The sequence below is a fragment of the Terrapene carolina genome, unplaced genomic scaffold (assembly GCF_002925995.2).
Source record: "Terrapene carolina triunguis isolate 2854851 unplaced genomic scaffold, T_m_triunguis-2.0 Scaffold96, whole genome shotgun sequence".
Classification (NCBI taxonomy): Eukaryota; Metazoa; Chordata; order Testudines; family Emydidae; genus Terrapene; species Terrapene triunguis.
The window spans coordinates 52282612-52302029 of NW_020664447.1; the positions used below are offsets into that span (position 1 = coordinate 52282612).

Below are 19418 nucleotides of genomic sequence, written 5' to 3' on the forward strand. Positions count from 1 at the left end.
ATGTGAATGAGAAATAGGAACAATATACACTTAACGTTACAAGGGAAGTACTATAGTAATTCTGGGACATAATGCCACAGCAGAATCCAAGAGGGTCATCAGAGTCATAGATATTAATTAAATCCTCCGTTTAAGTTTGGTGGATTTGAAAGTACCTTGTAGTCTGAAGGAGACTTAAAATAGTTTTCTTTCAAGAAATGCTGTATGTTTTCATCATAACAAAAAAAAACCCAAAACCAAAAAAACATCTCTTCATGATATGTTTCCTTTTAAGGAAAAACACTGAACTTTCAGAGATCTGATACGGTAGTGAGCCAACTGAAAGTGAGAGCCTGAATGTCAGGTCAAATTCGAGACCAAAACTTAGTTATTTTTTATTAACATTTTGCAAAATAAAACACTAATACAAATATCTACATAAAATTTCTCCTTCCTGTAAAATTTTGTAGACAACCACACTCTTTCTTGCATTGTTCACAACTCAAAAGCTGAAGCATTGATCCAGTATTATGAGAGATCCTGAAAACAAAACTGACTAGTCTATTGTCATTGTTACAGATGAGAGAAGTGCTAAAGTAAACAAACAATATGTTTAGTGAAAAGGGCATTAGATCTCTTTAAATTGTGATACTGTTGGACTTTGTTAAGAAAGAGGATTCGTCCATTTTGTCAACAGGTTACTACATAAACTAAATTAATGGACAGAACATGAAGAGTATTAAGTGTATTCTTCATAAATGTCCAAAAGATGTCTAAAATAATCAACTTCACTGAGAACCAGATTTTTAATAACAGCTCTGTACCCAACATCTCCCACTTTTGAAAATCTGGCCACAAGTTTACAGTTAGGAAAGTTGCTAAAAAAATTAAAAATGAAAACTACATCCAAAAATCCAAGACCATGTAACCTGTCTCAGTTTTTTTGCAGGACTAAGTTTGACTATGCAGTCAGTTTAGCACCATTGTGCTACCATCTATGACAATCAATGCTACACATTACTGTGATTCATGTGCATAATATAAATGCTCAAATCCTCTGAGAATGCTTTGGGCGTCATGGCTGTATTTTCTCTTTCACCACTCAAAAGTATGTCAGCATTGCTCATTATGATGTGGAGAACAGCCAGAGCTGAGTGAATGATTGCCAATAGAAAGTTATATATCACGTAAAGATTTTCAACATAATGAGAACATTTAAAAAAATCATTTTCCATTCAAGCAGTTCAGACCTACTGGATGTACCTAGCAAGAATATTGCTGAACAATGTTAACCTATGCACAAGCATAAAAAATTAGATGGGGCTCCATAATAGAAGAATAATTAGGATTGCCTCACCTCTGTCACCATGGTCAACACCAACCATCTTCTGTATCACTCAAGATCATAAACAAGACATAATCCTTGACTCATCCTTCCTGTAGACCCTTAGATCAGGCCATGTCTAAATCTTGCCATGTATTCCTGCAGAACAGCTGGACTTTCCTCTGCATCCACACAGCTAAAATTCTCCAAGGACCTCATCTCATTTCACGGTACTGCAACCTCCTCCTCTATGACTTTGACAAATCCTGTCTTTTATATTGCCCCATTTATATCCATTCCAAACACTTCTGCAAAGATCATGGCTCATTATTTTGACCATATCCTCCTCTCGTCTCCCTTTCTTCTCCTCTCTATTTGCATTCCTCCCCCACCTCCCCCTTTCTTTTACTTCCCTTCACTTTTAAGGACCTCCACAGCCTATACTCACCCTACCTTTCATCTTTCATGGGCTATGAAGATGATGCCTGCCTTCACTTTGCCAATTATGCCAGTCTTGATTGCCCTTTTCTAACAAACACTTTCATGTTTTCTCCCATGCTACCCCCCCCACCCCCGCGCAATGCATGGAAGGAGCTCTCTGTAAATATCCAGAAAGCCACCTTTATTGCCTCCTTCAAATCCTTACTTAAAACTCTCCTCTGCTATCATGCCTAGAAAAACTCAACGATTAGGCAGCTAGTGTGCTGTAACCTCTCCTTATCATGGTAACCAGTATCATCACGCTGTTTATTTGTGCTCCCTGTCTGTTGAATCCACCTTATTGTACACTTAGGGGCTTGTCTACATTACCGCTTAAGTTAATTAACTTATGTCGCTCAGGGGTGTGAAAAAGCCAACATAGCTTCCACCTCTTGCGGAAGTGGAGTAATTATGCCAATGGGAGTGCTCTCTATGGTCAGGAATAATCTTTAGGTTAAGTGTTTTTGTACAATGCATAACACAATGGGGGTTGATCCTTGATTGAAATCTCTAGTCGCTACCACAATACAAGTAATAAAAGATAGTCATAAGGGGGAAAAAACAGCAAGAAATGTAAATACGCTGAAAACAGGGAGTGTGACCTTTTTTACTTCTCCAATTTTCCTCTGGCTCTGGTCTAATACCCCATCTGTTTTGCTTTGAATCTGACCATCTAAACACAAACAACAGTCGGAACAATAAGCAGTTTTTAGTAAATCACATGTCCATTCTAGTCATTGTTCCTTGGAACAAACAAGCCTGTTATCAGTATTTTTGTAGTTTTCTCCTTTGGCTTGCTTTCTGGCCCTGGGTGACTAGTTCAGTAACCACAACAGCATTCTGAAATATAACTAAAGGGTTACACTTTTCCATTTATTATGCACAGAGTGATGTCAAATATTTTGTGTGTGTGGTGCATCTGTGAAATGGGGACAATGATATTCCTATATTCCTCTGTAAGGCACTCTGAAATCAAGGGTCACAAATGCTATAAAACAGCAAGGTGGTATTATTATATAATGCTGGTTTATATATTTAGATTTTCAAAATAATAAATGCCCCCTTGAAAGCTCAAGTCACTTTTTCATATATAAATTAAAAGTTCAAAACAACAAAAGCAAGTATTGCTACTTTCTAAAGCCAAAAAGAAGAAAAGGAAAGTCCCAACACAGCCACACAATACTCCCCAGTACACTATATTATTATTATTGTCATGTCTGTGTCTGGTTCTGCCCTCCTTCACATATTAGTCAATAAAATGTAAATTGATTTTTTGGGAAACAAATAACCTTCAGAATTATATTTACAGCATCCTTTTGAAAATGTACACATTACAAAATTTCCTAAGAACTGCACACAGTACAATAATGACCAAAAAATTCAATCAACATGTTTTATAGCTTTGTATCATTAGCTGTTTTATAAACCTGATGTAATTGTAATCCAGGTTATGTCTTTAGGAATATAAAATTGTTAACTAAACATAGTAACATAAGGTTGGGGCAGGGAAGAAGCTGGTAGATGATATGAAAGAACTGTTACATTCTGGGCTTCCAAAACTGAACAATTCTCTCCAGAAACTTGGTAAACAATTCTAACGTAAGGTGCTTTACAACCAAGCAGCTGCATTTTCTCCACCTCTGATTTTGTGTATTGTAATAATAACCTGTCTTCATGAGAAGTATCTCTCAAAAAGCTAAGTATATATATTAGTCTTAGGGCTGGCTTACTCTTGAAATTTGTTGTGGGTGAACTCAAATTATTTCACATTAAAGTGCCCTGTGTCCACAAACAAAGGTGGTGGTTTGTTTCATTTTGGCGAATCACACATTAACTTCACTTTGGAAGCTGGATGCTGTTCAATGCCTTTAAATTCTGGCGTATAACGGAAGTAATCTGGGTTACTGTGGTGATGTAATTTTTTTGGTAATCTTGTACAAAAACAGATTTAATTATGTCGTTCAACATCTCATCTTGCTATCTACTGGCAACCTTTTGTTTATATCCTCTGTCTTCAGTCACTGTCAAGCCAGTCTCAGCTAATCTCTGAATTCCACTGAATTGCTCCAGGTTTTATCTGACAAGGTTTAATTCAGGTTTATCTTGGGAATTTTACTAGCTACAGAATGCACTTGGTTATACCACAGACTTCTCTTCTAGCTATGGATCTCCATTGGACCTGGAAGCCATTTTCAATTATCTCCTTACTTTTAGTTCCAACTTGAACCTCTCAGACCCTGAATTCATATGACCTAAAAGGGCTTCTCACCTGACCACAGGCTACAAGAACTAACTTCTTTGGAGTCAATTAAGGGTATGTCCACAATGCAAAAAAAAAAACAATAAACAAACCCTGCAACAGCAAGTCTCAGGCTTGTGCACAATGTGCTCGTGCTCTGGTGCTAAAAATAGGTGTGTAGGTGTTCTTGCTCAGGCTAGAGCTTAGGCTCTGAAACCCACCTCCTCTGCCAGGCTTCAGAGCCAGCACTCCAGTCCAAGCAGGAACACCTACGTGGTTAGTTTTAGCATTGCAGTGCGAGCATGAGTCTGTAGACCTGGGTCCTGAGACGCACTGCTGCAGCCTTTTTTTTTCACTGTAGACATACCCTAAGAAAGTAAATATTCCCTCAGGTCTCTATCCCTTTGTTCAAGAAAACATTTTATCCAGCATGTCTTCATTGTCTGTGCAGTGCTTGCTCAGCTGCACAGGGATATAGTATACCATGTCAGACGTCAGTGCATGCTTCATTAGGCTATATGATTTTCTTATGTCATTCACTTATCCTAGTCCCCAGATTTCTAATGTAAAATCCATCAGGTACCTTCAGGGCTGCTGAAATTTTTATTTTTTGGAAAATGTTCCTTACAAATTTCTTCACAAGAATGTTCCTTTTTATATGTGTTGAAAGTTACTGAAAAAGTGAATATCAAAACCATTTTCATAACATTTTTAATAAAAATAAAATATATTAAAATAATGAAAATTTAAAAAAATTGAAAAATTAGTCCGTTTGAACATTTCAAAATAACTGAAATCCCTCCCGATAGGTTTTTATTTTTTGTCCAGCTATAGTATGTTTCAACTATCACTGTATTATCGAGAATATAATCTAGACAAGAATTGGCCCCAAAATGGATAGCATGCATCTGTTTTTGAACATACTAAAGTTAATGGGTAGTGTTTAGATGAGAGAGTTTTATTTAGTCTATGTTAGAGATAAAATCCAGCTTGCGAAATTTGGAGTTGCATTCAGATTCCAATTTCCTGCCTGAATTCAAACAAATTCAGGTTGCTGTGACTGGGGATTTTGGTTCAGTTCATCTCCAATACCGGCTAACTGATCAAACAATGAAGTAACTGTAAATATATAAAACAACCACAATGTGTAAGCAATTTTTAAAATCAATGATCTTTTGTTAAAATGTATGGTGGTTCTCTCTCCCCCCCCCCCATTTTATATATGACAAGCTCAGACTCTCCATTCTGCAGAATTATACCCGATGACTCTCCTAACTGAGGCTGTGACTCTGGAAAGGGTAGAGATAACACCACAGCAGGTGGGTTTTCCATAGATGCTTCTACAGAATCTTCAGCTGTGAATGTAGAGATTGATCTTCTGTCTGCTGTAGTGGGGACTTGTGGGAGACAATTTCCTGCTGCCTCTTTGTGTTGATTGCTGTCTGCTTATCTCTCTAATGCCAGGTAAAGCATCGTGCACAACACTCGGATTCAATCAGAATGCATAATATAAAAAGTTGTGGAGGTTTTTGGTGGTTTTCTATGTGTACTTTTCTACAACATTTTAAACTCTTTTTTTCAGTTGATTTTATCAAACTTTATTCTGCCACTGTAAATGCAACAACAGACACAATGCATTCATTTACCTAGCACCTTTCATCCAAGGGTCTCAAAGCACTCTATAAACAATTAATTAGGCCTAAAAGCACTCCTTTGAGGGAGGTATTATTATATATGTTTTAAACATGTCAGCGGTGGCACAGAGAAGATAGTTAATTTGCCCAAAGTCACATAATGAATCAGAGACAGCAATAAAAGCCAGAACTCCTGCTTCCAAGTCTCTGTTCTAACCACTAGAGGAACATTCCCCAGGATATTTTAAATTCTACTTCTTTAACTCTCCCTGGTATATTGTCATATGTAGTTAAATTAGGATTCTATTACTTCTATTGATTTTTTTTTTTTGCTTCCAACATTCACCAAGGAAGTTTAGAAAAAGAAATATTTTTGGATGTGGGGCTCGAGAGAGAAGTAAGATAGAACAACTGTTTAAAAATGGAAACTCAACTTGGCTGAGGAAATCCATTACACACAAATACTTTGTGGTGAAGTCATGCAGCCATCACCTGAAGGCAGTTAGTTTTCAGTCAGCCCTGTTTGGTTAGGCCTGGTTCAGATACTTCACTAGTCTTGGTTGATGATCTCCCTAGAGACATCCAAGGTCAGTTATCCATACTGATTCTTTTATATTTAACAGCAGTCTTTGATACCATTGACTAGTGCTCTAGTTCCCAGTGTCACACTTTTGCCTGCTAAGCCTTTCCCTCCACAGTCTCTCCTGTGGTGCTGTTTTCATGTTCTGCTCCTGAAAACCAATCTGTTTGTGACCCCCATCTGCTCTGTAATTGTTTAATTCCCCCTTTACCTCACCTACAGAGAGAGTGGCAAGATACAGAAGCAATATGTAGATGAGAAGTGGGTTGTAGAGATAGGTGGGGATGGAAGAAGAGGAGGTGCAGAGGCAGGTAAGTGCAGCAGCAGGAAGACAGAGCAACCTCAAATCAGGGAAAATGAGCATTTCCCACAAACAGCAGAGAGCAGCCTCCAGTTGCATTTATGCTTCGGTAGCAGTGGAAGGTGGCCCCCAGAAACTGATTCTAGCTAGGGGAGTAAGCAGTATTCAGTCCACAGAGGCATAATGCCCTGGAGGTAGGGTCACCACCTGTCCAGCTTTCCCCAGGATCATCCTTTTTTTGAGGCAATTGTAAGTATTCCTGGGACATTAAAAATTCCAGTTTTTTGTCAGTTGTGTAATAATATACCATTCAGCACAAATTTGATCAAAGCTCCAGCTGTGGAGGGGAGGGTTAAGGAGTTCAACCAGAAAGGGGAAGGGTCACATTTTGCCTAGCCCTGACAGCTTCCAACAGGAACGCAAGTATGGTTGCCTCCCCTCGCCCCAATGCCTTGGCCTGGCCGCACAATTCCACTCCCCCTATCCGGGTGGCAGCTGCTGGCTACCTTGGCTCTGACCATTCCCATAGCATAACCACAACACCTCCAACTTGAGAACCGGGCTTGGCCAGGCCAATAGAGGGCGAAGGAGCCTGAATTATTGAAAAAGCAGAGACCACACAGGAAAGGCTCCGGCTCCATGATGGATGTTCTGGTTTTTTGTACCTCAGAGGTGGCAACCCTACCTGTAGTGAAAGCAGCAGCTAAGGCAAGAAAAGAATGCACTCCAACTTGCTGCTCACAACCCAGCATCTCTAAAACATCCTTCCTGCCTGAACCTACGATGTCCAAGGGTCGAAAGTCACTCCAGTTTCTACAATACAACATGTAGCTCAGCGTGCTCTTTTAATCCTTATAGTGCCTGAAGAATTAAGGAACATGAACATAACTGTGCCCCTCACTCAAGGCCCTCTTGCCCAGACTTTGTCTAACACTGCACCCCCACACTCTGAAATGCACTATTTCACCACAAGTCAGACAGTGCAGGAGGTACAGAATATTAAATCCTGTGGAGACTCAAGAAAAATTCTCATTGCATCACACTATTATTTCCATAACAAAAAGCTCTGCACTGAGAACACAAAAGTTCATTGTAATTTAACAATGATCCTAATGGTAGAAGGCCTAACAAGAGTGATGTTTTAAAAAGTTTGAATGATACTTGATTTGATTTGTAATTTTAATGTCTTTTTGTCACTTGTCAAATGGAGAAAAACCCAATATAAGGCAATATAGTTATACGGTATAGGCATGCAGATTCTAGAATCAAAAACAGGATGTTACCTTCATGAGAGATTTCCTTCCAGGGATTTGGTGGGTACATGAAAGCAGCATTCTGGATTTGGTCATGAATGTCTTCATCTTCATTGAATGGAAATGTACCACTAAGGCTCACATAAATAATGACACCCACAGACCACATATCCAAAGACCTATTATAGCCTTTGTTTCTCAGAACTTCTGGAGCTAGGTAAGCTGGTGTGCCAACTACTGAGCGCCTGAATGACTTCTCTCCAATGATTCGGGCAAAGCCAAAGTCACAAAGTTTTACCTGTTTGAACAAAGTGTTATAGTAAAATCAATAGAAATAACATTTTAATTTTGTTTTACTGTCTGCCTACTTCAGATGCTTTTGTAATTCATTGCTGGGGCTCAGGGGTGAGCTGTGTCTTTGTCCTGTCTCTCTGGTTCTCCATGGGCACCTCTTTCAAGTAACAGGCCTATGCATGCACTTCTCTCAGAGGGGAATCACACAATTCAACCCACTGTTAGCCTTGATCAACAGTTTCCCATCTGTGCTTTCCTCAGCAGGTTCAAGGAACTGTGACCAGTTGGTACACACAGTGACACCAGATACTTTTTTTTTTTTTTTTTTTGAACAAGCTATTTATCTATAGGAACATAACAAGTAGAGAGAAAAGGATTAAAGCAACAAAAGCCTAAATATGTAAACGTTAAGCCTAACATTTCCTTCAATCAATCAGATAGGCCAGATGTAGTCTTGGTATCTCCCAGCTCTCCTAAGAACCAAGCTGCTATCTGCTCTTCTGCAGACCTGCATCTCCCTGTCTCTTCAGAGGCTCAGCCTTTAATCACTTTCAAGCTCCTTGTTTAAGAGTTCCCATCTGACAGTCCCTGCGATTTCAATATGGGATCACCCCCCAGGGGCCCAGTCAGATTCCCAATTCCAAATTACTGTAAGCAAACTTAAAAGGAATTATAACCTCCACTATCCATTTCAGTACCAGCAACTGGGGATATCTACAGCCATTTACTTTGTTTCTTGCCAACCAAAACTAACTAAGACTGATTTCACCCTTAGATACCCTTTAGCCTGAATTGCTATGACCACCAGACCCACAGATTTCTCTCTCTCTCTCTCTCTCTCTCTCTCTCTCTCTCTATATATATATATATATAAAATGTTCATGAAATTAATACAGATATTTCTCACATTCTTCACAATCATGGACCTAATTTTCAGACAGACAGGTGTGTGATTATTGTGGCTGTGTGTGCAAATGACCAATCAGCATGGCCAAAACCATCCATTTGCAGGTGTAAAACACCTGAATTGCATTTTAATATTGTACAAATTAGATGTCCAATTGTCTGCAAGTTTCTGCACACAAAGTGACATGGCTGATTTTTTGAAAATCAGGTCAAATATTATTGCAAAAAAAAGACTAGCGTCCAAGATTTTCAAAAATAACTTGTGATTTTGGATGTATCTAGTTGGGTACACATAAACAAATGCACACAAAATCACCAGTCACTTTTGAAAATCCTGGTCCATACAAATAACCATAGCTAAAACGATGATTTAGTAATGGGTATTTTTAGTATAAGTCAAGGACAGGTCAAGGGCAATACATAAAAATTCATGGGCTGTGACCTGGCCATGACTTATACTATAAATACCCCTGGCTAAATCTTAAGAGGGTTGCTTCTGGGGGGCACCGGGGGCTGCTGCTGGGGGGGGGGGGGGGAACACCTGGGGGGGCGGCGGCGGGGGGAAAAGCGGGGGGGTTTCGCTGGGGGGGGGGGGGGATGTCCCGGGGAGCTGCTGCTGGGGGGTGGTCACCCTGGGGGACTGCTGTGGTGTGGGGGGGCAGGGCCAGCCATGGCACCAGCAGCTGGGGGCCTCTGGCAGCGACTGCACTGGCAGGCTGGGGACTGCCACTGGAGGAGCGGCTACTCCAGCAGCCCAGGGTCCGCCACCGGCAGCGGCTGCACGGGTCACCTGGGGACCGCGGCTCAGGCAGTCCCTGGGGCCAGCCACACCAGCTGCTGCTTGGGTGGTCCCCAGAACTAGCTGCCCAGGGATGCCTGAGCAGTAGCTGGTGCGGCTGGGCCTGGGGCCACTCTAGCAGCGGACGGTGAAGCTGGCTGTAGCTGTCCCCGGGACCACCTGAGAAGCTGGCCCTAGAGCCAGCTGCTTGGGCGGCCCTAGGGTCAGCCACACTGGACCCCGCAGAAGTCACAGAGGTCGCGGAAAGTCACGGAATCTGTGACTTTCCGCGACCTCCATGACAAACATGGAGCCCTAACCATAACTAATATTATCGAACGTCGGGACTTCTTAATATACATCAATGTTTATATAGAGAGAATATGTTCCACTTGCCTGTGGGAAAGGATCGGCTGATGCTAGCAGTACATTTTCTGGCTTGAGATCACAATGAACAATATTTTTAAAGTGAAGATGCCTCAAGGCAACAAGGATCTATGAAGAAATACATAATCATTAACATTCAGTTTAGAATTTCATTCTATTTATTTTTAATTTCAATTCCTGACAGTAATATCAATAACAATAAACAGAGGATCATTGATTACACTTCAGAGTTTCTTAGAGAAATACACAATCAAATAGAAACATAAATTTTACCAAACTTTCAAAAAATGGAGTTGCTAAAACATTCTATTATCATCACTGGCTATTATTTATAGAGTGCCTGAAAGTTTCCTAAATGCTTTACAACATGAAACAAGATAGCTTCTTGTCCCAAACAGTTTACATTCTAAATGAACACACAATTCCCAAATTTTGACAAAATTCCTTTCCTTGAGTTCTGGAGTCCTACTTTTTCCCCCTGAAATTTTGAGACTCCAAAAATGCTTCATAGTTTGGCTTGCAAAGCTCTACTGTTCAAGTTCTACATTTTATAATTTTCAAAATGTGCATTCAAAGTTTTCACAGCAATTATAGCTTGTGGAAAGAAAATAGGGAGGGCCACCTGGCTCCACAGAGGGATTTAGGTATTACAGTGGTAAACATGCCTTTAGCCCAGTGGTTGGGGTGCTCAACTGGGATGTGGGAGACACCAGTTCAATTCCCCTTCTCTGTCTGATGAGTAGAAGGGATTTGAAAAGTGAGTGCCCTAATTACTGGAGTATAGAGTCCTTTTCATTCTGTCTCTGACCCACTTAATATTTAATTACAACAGAACAGCTTCAGCAAGAGAGGCAGAGCCCTGCATCAGAATATACCGTAGTCCAGTTGTTAGAGTGCTCACCCGAGTAGTAGGGAACCTCTATTCAAATCTCCCCACCACCCTAACTGTCTTGTGTGGATATTAGGCATGCTGAGAGCCTGTGGGGAAGATAGGCAGGGCATACGAAGGTATCAACACAGGCCTTAATAATATAATACCAGGTTTAAAAAAATTACTGGTGTAAATTATGACAAAGGAAAATGTAGCAAATAATGATAACACAATGTTAAATATCTTTCTGGCTCTATAATTAGGTTCTTACCTGGGTAATTAAAAACTTTGTTATTCGTTCTGGCAATCTGCCTTTTTCACTTGACAAGATCATCTCCAACATGTCTCCATGGAGCTTTTCCATAACAACGAACACTCTTTCCGGTGTCTCAAACATACACTCCAGATTTACTACACCAGGATGATGAAGGTTCTGTTAAAGACAAATATAGCAATTGAATCAAATGAGTTTTTCCCCAATACTGTAGTGAGCTCTATTTCTATATAGCTGTTCAGACTTCAGGCCCCATACACCCCATTTTATTAAAAATAGACAGTTGAACATTTTAGGCATAATTTCAAGGTCTACAATTTTTTCTCACCCATATCTGCAAACTTTCAACTCAGATTTTACGACCATAAAATGGTAATTAGGTTTTAATTAATGCCCCATCATGCACAAATTAATTTCTATGGTAGCCTGTCAGAATGTATGGTCTCTAAGCCCATTTCATATTATTTTAAAACCAATTGTGATTGAGGCCCCGTTGCTCTATATAGTGAACCAACAGATAAAACAGTATTTCTGTGAAAAAGTTTTTAAGATTTTCAATGATAATTTAGGGAAGGGCCTGTTTAAAAGAAAACATATAGTGTCTTCCAGGGCATGCAATGTGCAGAAGACCAATGCTGCAACAGCTCAATCTGTCCTATGGGGAGGAGACCTCCAGTGCAGAAGGGTAAAACTAAAAACAAAACCAATAATCAAAAAGCTAGTTCTGTGCCTGGAAGTTGTGAAGCTTTTACTGATGGTGGTCTGTGAGCCAGAAAAAACACATGACTTTACGATTCCAAGTGCAGACATTTATCTATCAGGATCAAATGACACAGAGGTACAGTTACTACTCATCAATAAAAAGCACATTGACTGGCCAGCTCACAATAATAAACATCTGTAGCATTTAATTATATCCCAGTACATTTTTTCTGTGCTCTTTATATGGATGCTGATTAGCCAAGCCAGTAATATTTTGGTAAGAATTATTTAAAGCAGTTGTTTTCAAATCTTTCTCAAAAAGAAGCATCACTTAACACATTTAAGTTCTTTATCAAGGACTTCACTGCACCATTCAAATGAAATTAGCTATCACCCAGATTGGATCATATGAATTTTACATCACGATAAGTGAAGTTAATACAGTAAATAAATGGTAATAAAATAAAATAAAAAATACCTGTAAAATTGCAACCTCATTACGAAGTTGGCTTTCTTGTTTAGTTGGAAATCTTAGTTTGTCGATTATTTTAATTGCAACATCTCTTCCTGTTTTGCGATGTTTTCCTGCACATTATTAAAAAATACACCAATTAGCATGATTGGAGATGATAAGCATTTGATTTTTTAGATCTCATCTTCACGGTATTTTATGAGGCCAACAATCAAGCATTTTCAAGAGAAGGCTTGCGATGAGTAGAATTGTATAAGGCATTAGAGGTTTTCTTTTGTTTTTTTTTTAAGCAAATGAGCATTTCTTATGTTAAATAAATCATCATTTGACAAAGCTGCTCAAACACGATATTAATTTGGGCTATACTCAAAAAAAAGAAAAGAAAAGAACCTGTGTAGTCAGACCTTAATGATTCAACCATATGATTTTCAGACTATGGACTCAAAGCTGCAAGATTCTGAACACTATGACTCCAACCCAGCAAAGCATTTGAGTAGTCCCATTGAAACTACTCACATGCTTAAGTGCTTTAATGGATCATCACCTTGCAGGATTAACTCCTATGTATTTTACACATGATTCAGAAATAGAATCTCATTATCTCAAAAATATGAACACACTTCATTGAAAATCATTCCAAATTAGCTAATGTGCTCATTGTTTATTTCTCACAGCACTAAATTCAAATGAGTTAATTTTTTGATATAGTCTGAAAGATAAACAGGAAATACAATTTTATGAGGTTGATCCAGCTCCATTCCTAAGCATAAACCTATATCACCTCATTTCCGATTAGTTGCCCTATACGGTACTAAAAACTCCCTTTTCTTTCTCTCCATCGACATGACATTCAGGCCATTACTAGAACCAACTTTCCAATTATGTCTTAATATCTATTTTCCAGAGGGAAAGTTATATTGTAACATGTTTGTGACACTGTGTTTCTATTTTCTTCTTGCTTGACAAAAACAATTATTTTCCCACCCTTCTGACAATAGTTTAAATGAAAATAATTTCCCATACTATGGAGTTGCAGTAGCAGTTCCTTATTTAATTGTTGTTATAGTCTAATGAAAGGATTTTTGTAAAAATAGCAAAGACACGGTAAGGAACATTCACATTTTACAAGCAAAAAGTTTTTTCCCCCCCTCCAACTGACACCCCTGTGAACTCAAGTCAGAATCTTAAAGTCAAGCTGTGTTCTTTCTGACTTATAAATTATTGCCAGAAAAAGATTCTGCAATTCAAATTCAGTGAACAATTCTGTTCATGATTTGCAAGCCAGAAAAGAATCCTATTTACTCTCCTCTAGCTACGTTCGCTCTGCAGTGCTGATGAAAGTAAAACATAATAAAAACTTACATTTGTCATTAAGGTCAGCAGATATGACTGAATAAAAACAGGGAACTTGAGTAAACAGATTCTGATTTTACATACAAAACGGTACTTTCCATCTGAAATTCGGCAAGTTTTGTCTCTTGCCAGGAGACTTTTTTCCCCAAAGTTGAAATGGATCAGATGAGTCATTCATGAGATATGTGACTTTTAAAACAATAGTATTCCTCTTTCGAAAAAGGCATGACTTTTTTTTTGGCCCTCTCATTCAAGAGACTTATGTCTGTGAACTTCAGGTTTACTGTGTTCACTAAACCTTATGGAGAATTTGTGCGTAATATCTGTGCTGGGTAGAGAAATGAAGCTGCCAATTATAAACAGAATAAAAATAAAGTAACATATTGTAAACTAAAGCAAAATAAAATGTTTAGTTTCTTAGTAGGAAATATATTAAATATATTAAACAGCTAATTTCCTGAATGGTACAGATTCATTTCAAAATCCAAATACCCTGAACGTTTAGGAAATGTTACCTGTCATTGAGACTTGTTTTTTTTATATCAAAAACATATTAAGAAACAATTGGTCCTACCTCCATAAACAATTCCAAATTGTCCCGATCCCAACACTTCATCTGGGAAGATTTGGTATACTGTACTAATATCCTGTTGGTATGAATATAATGCATATTAAGCATTGAGATATGGAAATAAAGTCTTCTTTTGAAATATTTTTCAAATGGGAGCTAGCATATTTTTAGAATAGCACATTTTAATGAAATGTTAGAGTAACAGAGAGTCTTGGGGCATCCAGATGGATTTTCTAAAGCAAACAGCTAACTGTGATGACAGCGGGGAACGCAGTAACCATCAACTAGACAATATTGGCCCCTCAATTTTTATGAGTGGGTAGAGGTGCAGAATTTAGAGGCTCTTTTTTTTACTTTTTCCAAGCCCACAGCCAGAGAGAATCATGTCAACAAGTTGTGAGTCTGAGAAAACCTAATAATTTGGGGCTTCAGATTCTTTAAACTTCTTCCCCAGCTGAGAGAGGTGCAGAAAGAAAAGAGCTCCCCTCGATATTAGGGTATTCAGTGAACTCCCCCTCATCAATTCCTAGTGCCTAATTGCAGGGTAGAGTAAGAGGCTTGTGTAAGGCAGTTGGCAGATTCGCCAGTTGGGGCAGACCAAATAAAGGGCAAATGCTCAAGTTTAGTTCCACATCCCTATCTTCAGGGCTGTTATTTAATAAACGGAAGGTGCAGAAAGGCTCAAAATGAAATAAAACTCTTTTAACAGAGCGTGTTTCTGTTTTCTGCAGCTGGACAGGAGGTAGCTCTTTCCTGGCTAATATGGAGAGCTACAGTAGGGCCTCTGTGATCTTGGGTCTCTTTGGTCTGTGACCCCTGCCTAAACATATGTTTACACTGCAATCAGGAAATATAGACATACCTGAACTAGCTTTAATCTAGGTAATTTGTGTACCAGTGCAGTGAAGCCATAGTACTACAAACTTTAGTGCAGCTACCCCCAAGTTAATAACCAGGGTTCCAGACAAGCTTGTTTAGCCTGTGCTGCTGCAACTTCACTGTTCTGGTACTCGATCTAGCTAGATTAAAGCTAGCTCGAGTATGTCTATGCAACCTCATGATTGCAGCATAGATATACCCTTAGAGTCAGGAAGCCTGCAGGTCACATAGTTGTTCCTAGTCATGTGCCCTGTTGACTACAGTTCCCAGTTTTAAAGGGATCAAGGGCTGTAACCGGTACACTGAGATGTGCACCCATGAGCCACAGATCCAGGCCCTGGCATAGCTCCATTCTTGGGAAGATGTGCAGTGCAGAATGCCTACTCTTTCTTTGGCAACAGGAGAATGTATATTTACTAAGATTTGAGACTATCCTCTTAGGTGTATATTTTGCAGTGCTTCTACAAACAACACCTATGCAGGCCAATTTTACCTGTCTTGCCTTTAATAATCAACATACTGCAACAAAAGTTAACTAAGCTACCCATTCAACTAAGCTACCAAAATGTAATTCTTCTGTCTGAAGAAAAGAGTACTGCAAGGGAGATTTCCTTAAGACCTAATTGTATTTCTGCAAAATATCACCAAGTGAAAAATGGCTGATGAGCAATTCTCTCAAACACTCCTCTTACCAAAACAGATCAATTTCTTCACAGGCTTTGTCATATGTCTAACACCAACATTCAGAGAACACTCACCACATTTTCTTGAATCTGGCAGTTTGATACCGAAATACTGATGGATATATCCCCTGGGGAAAAAAGTGAAATAAATACTCTAGATCAGTGATTCTTAACCTTTACTGCAACCTGCACCCCCCCTTTGGTTCTCAAAAATATGTTCTCGTACCTCTTATAAAAAATTATTAAAGTAGGTCAGTTCTTTAAACCTAGATATATCATAACTATAGAATGAAAGAGATAGAATTATATATTTATTTAAATTTTGCAGTTAAAATTTAACGCAGTAATCGTTAAAAATGTATAATGTTAATAAATACATAGGTTTGATGAAACAAAGTAGTTATACGTACGTGCCTGTGCTTAATTTGTGTTTTTGATGATTTACCTTCTAAAAAAATCTGGCATGTCTTGCACCCCCAGAACGGGCATCTTGCACCCCAGGTTAAGAACCACTGCTCTAGATAGTTGTGCTTTTAGTTCAAACATTTACTAAAAGTCTCTTCCTATTACATTATATTAATACCTACTGACAATCCAGAAATTGGACCAATTAGGTCATCTTGTTCAGCTCCCCGCCAAGACTTCAACTTAACCCTAAATTGTATGGGAAGCCAGTGAAGAGAGCAGAGGACAGGTTTGGTGTGCTTATTGTAGCTGGTGTTGCTGAGGAAATGCGCTGCGGTGTTTTGTACGAGCTGGAGTTTCCTAAGGACTGGAGGTGTTATGCCCAGGTATACCGCATTAATATAATACTGATGGGGAGTGACAAAGGTATGTATAACTGAGGTGAGAGCATCTTACGCAAGGATGGAATGGCGTCTTCTAGTCAGTCAGAGAGCACAGAAAATGCTACTCACTGATGCTGCTAGGTGAGAGCTTAGCATGAGTGAGGAGTCTGAGAGCACTCCTAAACTCCATACTGAACTGACCAATTGTGCAAGTTTGCTTTCAACCAAAGGAGACTGCACTATAGCTGTCTTACTTGGGTTCAGCTTCAATCTGCTGTTCTTAATCCATGAATTGATTTTGTCCCAGCACTGGGCCATCTGGGTGATAGTTGTATAAGTCATATGTGGTGAAGTGTAAGTAGAGCTTTGTGTCGTTCACAGATCAGTGATCTAGAAAGTGGAAGAAACTCTATCCGGTCCACAGGGAAGTAGCAATGGGCCCCCTAACAACTCAGCAGATGTTTTTGTTGACAGGAGAACCACTATTACCCCAAGAATAGGCAGGACTACAGGGGGCTCCATATGGAGCTGAGTGAGTGCCTTTATCTGGCTCTGCCCACCAGCAAGCCCTCCAACAGAAGGTGATCAATGATCAGAGGAAAAGCCTACACCTTACTATTGCTCTAAATAACCCAAAATTGAGAGTGGAATATTTCCTAGCCTTCCTTGAAATATAGTTTTTTTCAAAAAACAAATGAAACTCCTATGACCCAGCTCTTGTCCCATCCTCTCCATCCCTCAGTTCCTACCCCCCTCACATAAACCGCTGCATAACTCCACTTGAGAGGAAAAGGAGGGAACCCACAATCAGAAAAGTGGAACAAAAGGAAGTGAGAACTCAATTACAGACTCTCCAGCAACCCAAAGGTGCATAACCTTCTTTATTCTTGTTGGTCTTGCGTTGGCCTCATCCGCCAAGTGCAAGCAATGTATGCAGCCTTCTGAGGCTCAGGCTCCCTCAGTACACTATGTGCCCTAGTCTGAATACGGTCAGTAGTCATGTCAGTAACTCCAGTTATGAGGAGGAGGATGCATTACTTTAGGACAAGCTCTAAAGTTTCTTGTACATTGTTTGCTTGCTAATAAATTTGTATATCGAATATGCACACACTCATGCAAAACTTAGCCCAAAATGTTCCGGTGAGAAACTACAAACAACTTAAAATATATGGATGGCCAGCTCCTCCACAGGAGTACATGGGCACAACCTTGTTGACATCAGTGGAACTATGCTCATTTACACCAATGGAAGATCTGGTCCATATATATTTTAATCCACTGCCTTTATGTAAAGATGGAACTGAGTAAATCAACTTACTGTGCAGGCTGGGTCCTGATCCAACCGAAGCCCCTTTAGGAATGACAGGCATCAGAGCATGCTGAATTGCCATCTCCCACATTCTCGCAACATCCAGACCAATGCCACTGGTGAGAACACTATTATTCAGTGGTACACTTGAGAGGTTTTCTAGGTTTTCTCCAACATAATAAATTATATTTGCTGTGGTTATTTCAAAGCAATGGGGATTGGCTTCTTGCGACAGTAAAGAAAAATTTTTTGCAGGTTCCAGGGACAAAATTTCAGATAATGGAATTTCCTGATGAGAGAAGATATTTACTTTTTTTCAATCAGATCTATCAACATGCTGTCAAGATTAAAACATGGACCACATTTAATTTCATTGTGGTGGTGTAACTAAAAGCAATGTTTTTATAAACTAACGTAGAGACTAACCTTGTAACTTGGACTTCACAATGCACAGGTCTGTTTGGGAGGCAAGTGGTCCTTTGCAAGACCAAGTAGCGCTTTTAAATGATAATTGTGAATTCATCACAGAGATGAAGTGGGCAATGTCAGGCAGGTATGAGTAGAGCTGCTCCATACATAAGCAGACCGCCATTAGAAAAATAATTGCCACATTTCTGATAGGTGCTGGAACTAGGGGTGCGCAGGGTGCTGCAGCACCCCCTGGCTTGACGTGGTTTCCATCATATACAAGGTTTACAGTTTGGTTCAATGGCTCTTAGCACCCCCATTATACAAATTGTTCCAGCACCTCTGCCCTTTCTTGCCATAAGTAAGGTATATGTGTAGGAGAATTCAGCTGCTTTGAAGTGAGAGAGAAGACACAAATTAAGGCCCCATTCACAACAACACATGATCCTGTGATTAATGACCATTAACTTCAATGGGACCTATTTAAAGTTAAGTACATGCTTAAGTGTTTTCCTGAATCAGGGCCCAAAAGGTCAAAGATGACAGCAAAAACTTTAAAACATTCTTTATTATTTAACAGTTTTATTGCCATGATGCCCACAGGCTTCAACTACCTTTGTAACAAGGAATACCTGAGAACAAAAGCCATACCTATTACAAGTCTAAATCAGAACACTAATTGCCCAATGGACAAAATTAAAACATCCCCCTCCATATACATAGTAATTTAGATAGGTTTTATATTATGAATGATGGGAGTGTTAGAAAATGAACCCTCTGTTCACAGATCATTTTCTAAATGGGTTTTTCAGCAGAGTCTGAATCTCTCACCAACAGTAAAAATATTATCACTTTGACAGCATGAGTATTATGCTGGCCATTGTAACATTAAATTCTACTGTGTTTTGGTTGTGACAGGCAAGGTAAAGGTAAATGTATTCAAGTTCAACGAT

At 39.3% G+C, this 19418-nt stretch overlaps 1 protein-coding gene across 4 annotated transcripts in view; it reads right to left on the minus strand.

Annotated features, from left to right (window-relative positions):
- The window catches only part of PRKD1 (protein kinase D1), a 289590-nt gene that overhangs the window by 11312 nt on the left and 258860 nt on the right, over nt 1–19418 (minus strand). For 3 of the 4 annotated variants that reach the window (XM_024210917.1, XM_024210916.1, XM_024210919.1), the window contains 7 exons: nt 18067–18346; nt 16036–16088; nt 14402–14474; nt 12481–12587; nt 11298–11459; nt 10165–10263; nt 7821–8088 (listed from right to left, as the gene is read on the minus strand). In XM_024210917.1, the coding sequence (XP_024066685.1) occupies nt 7821–8088; nt 10165–10263; nt 11298–11459; nt 12481–12587; nt 14402–14474; nt 16036–16088; nt 18067–18346 (1042 nt within the window). Of the gene's footprint in view, nt 1–6146; nt 6229–7820; nt 8089–10164; nt 10264–11297; nt 11460–12480; nt 12588–14401; nt 14475–16035; nt 16089–18066; nt 18347–19418 lie in introns of those variants that run through there. The other variant, XM_024210918.1, reaches the window with a different exon arrangement.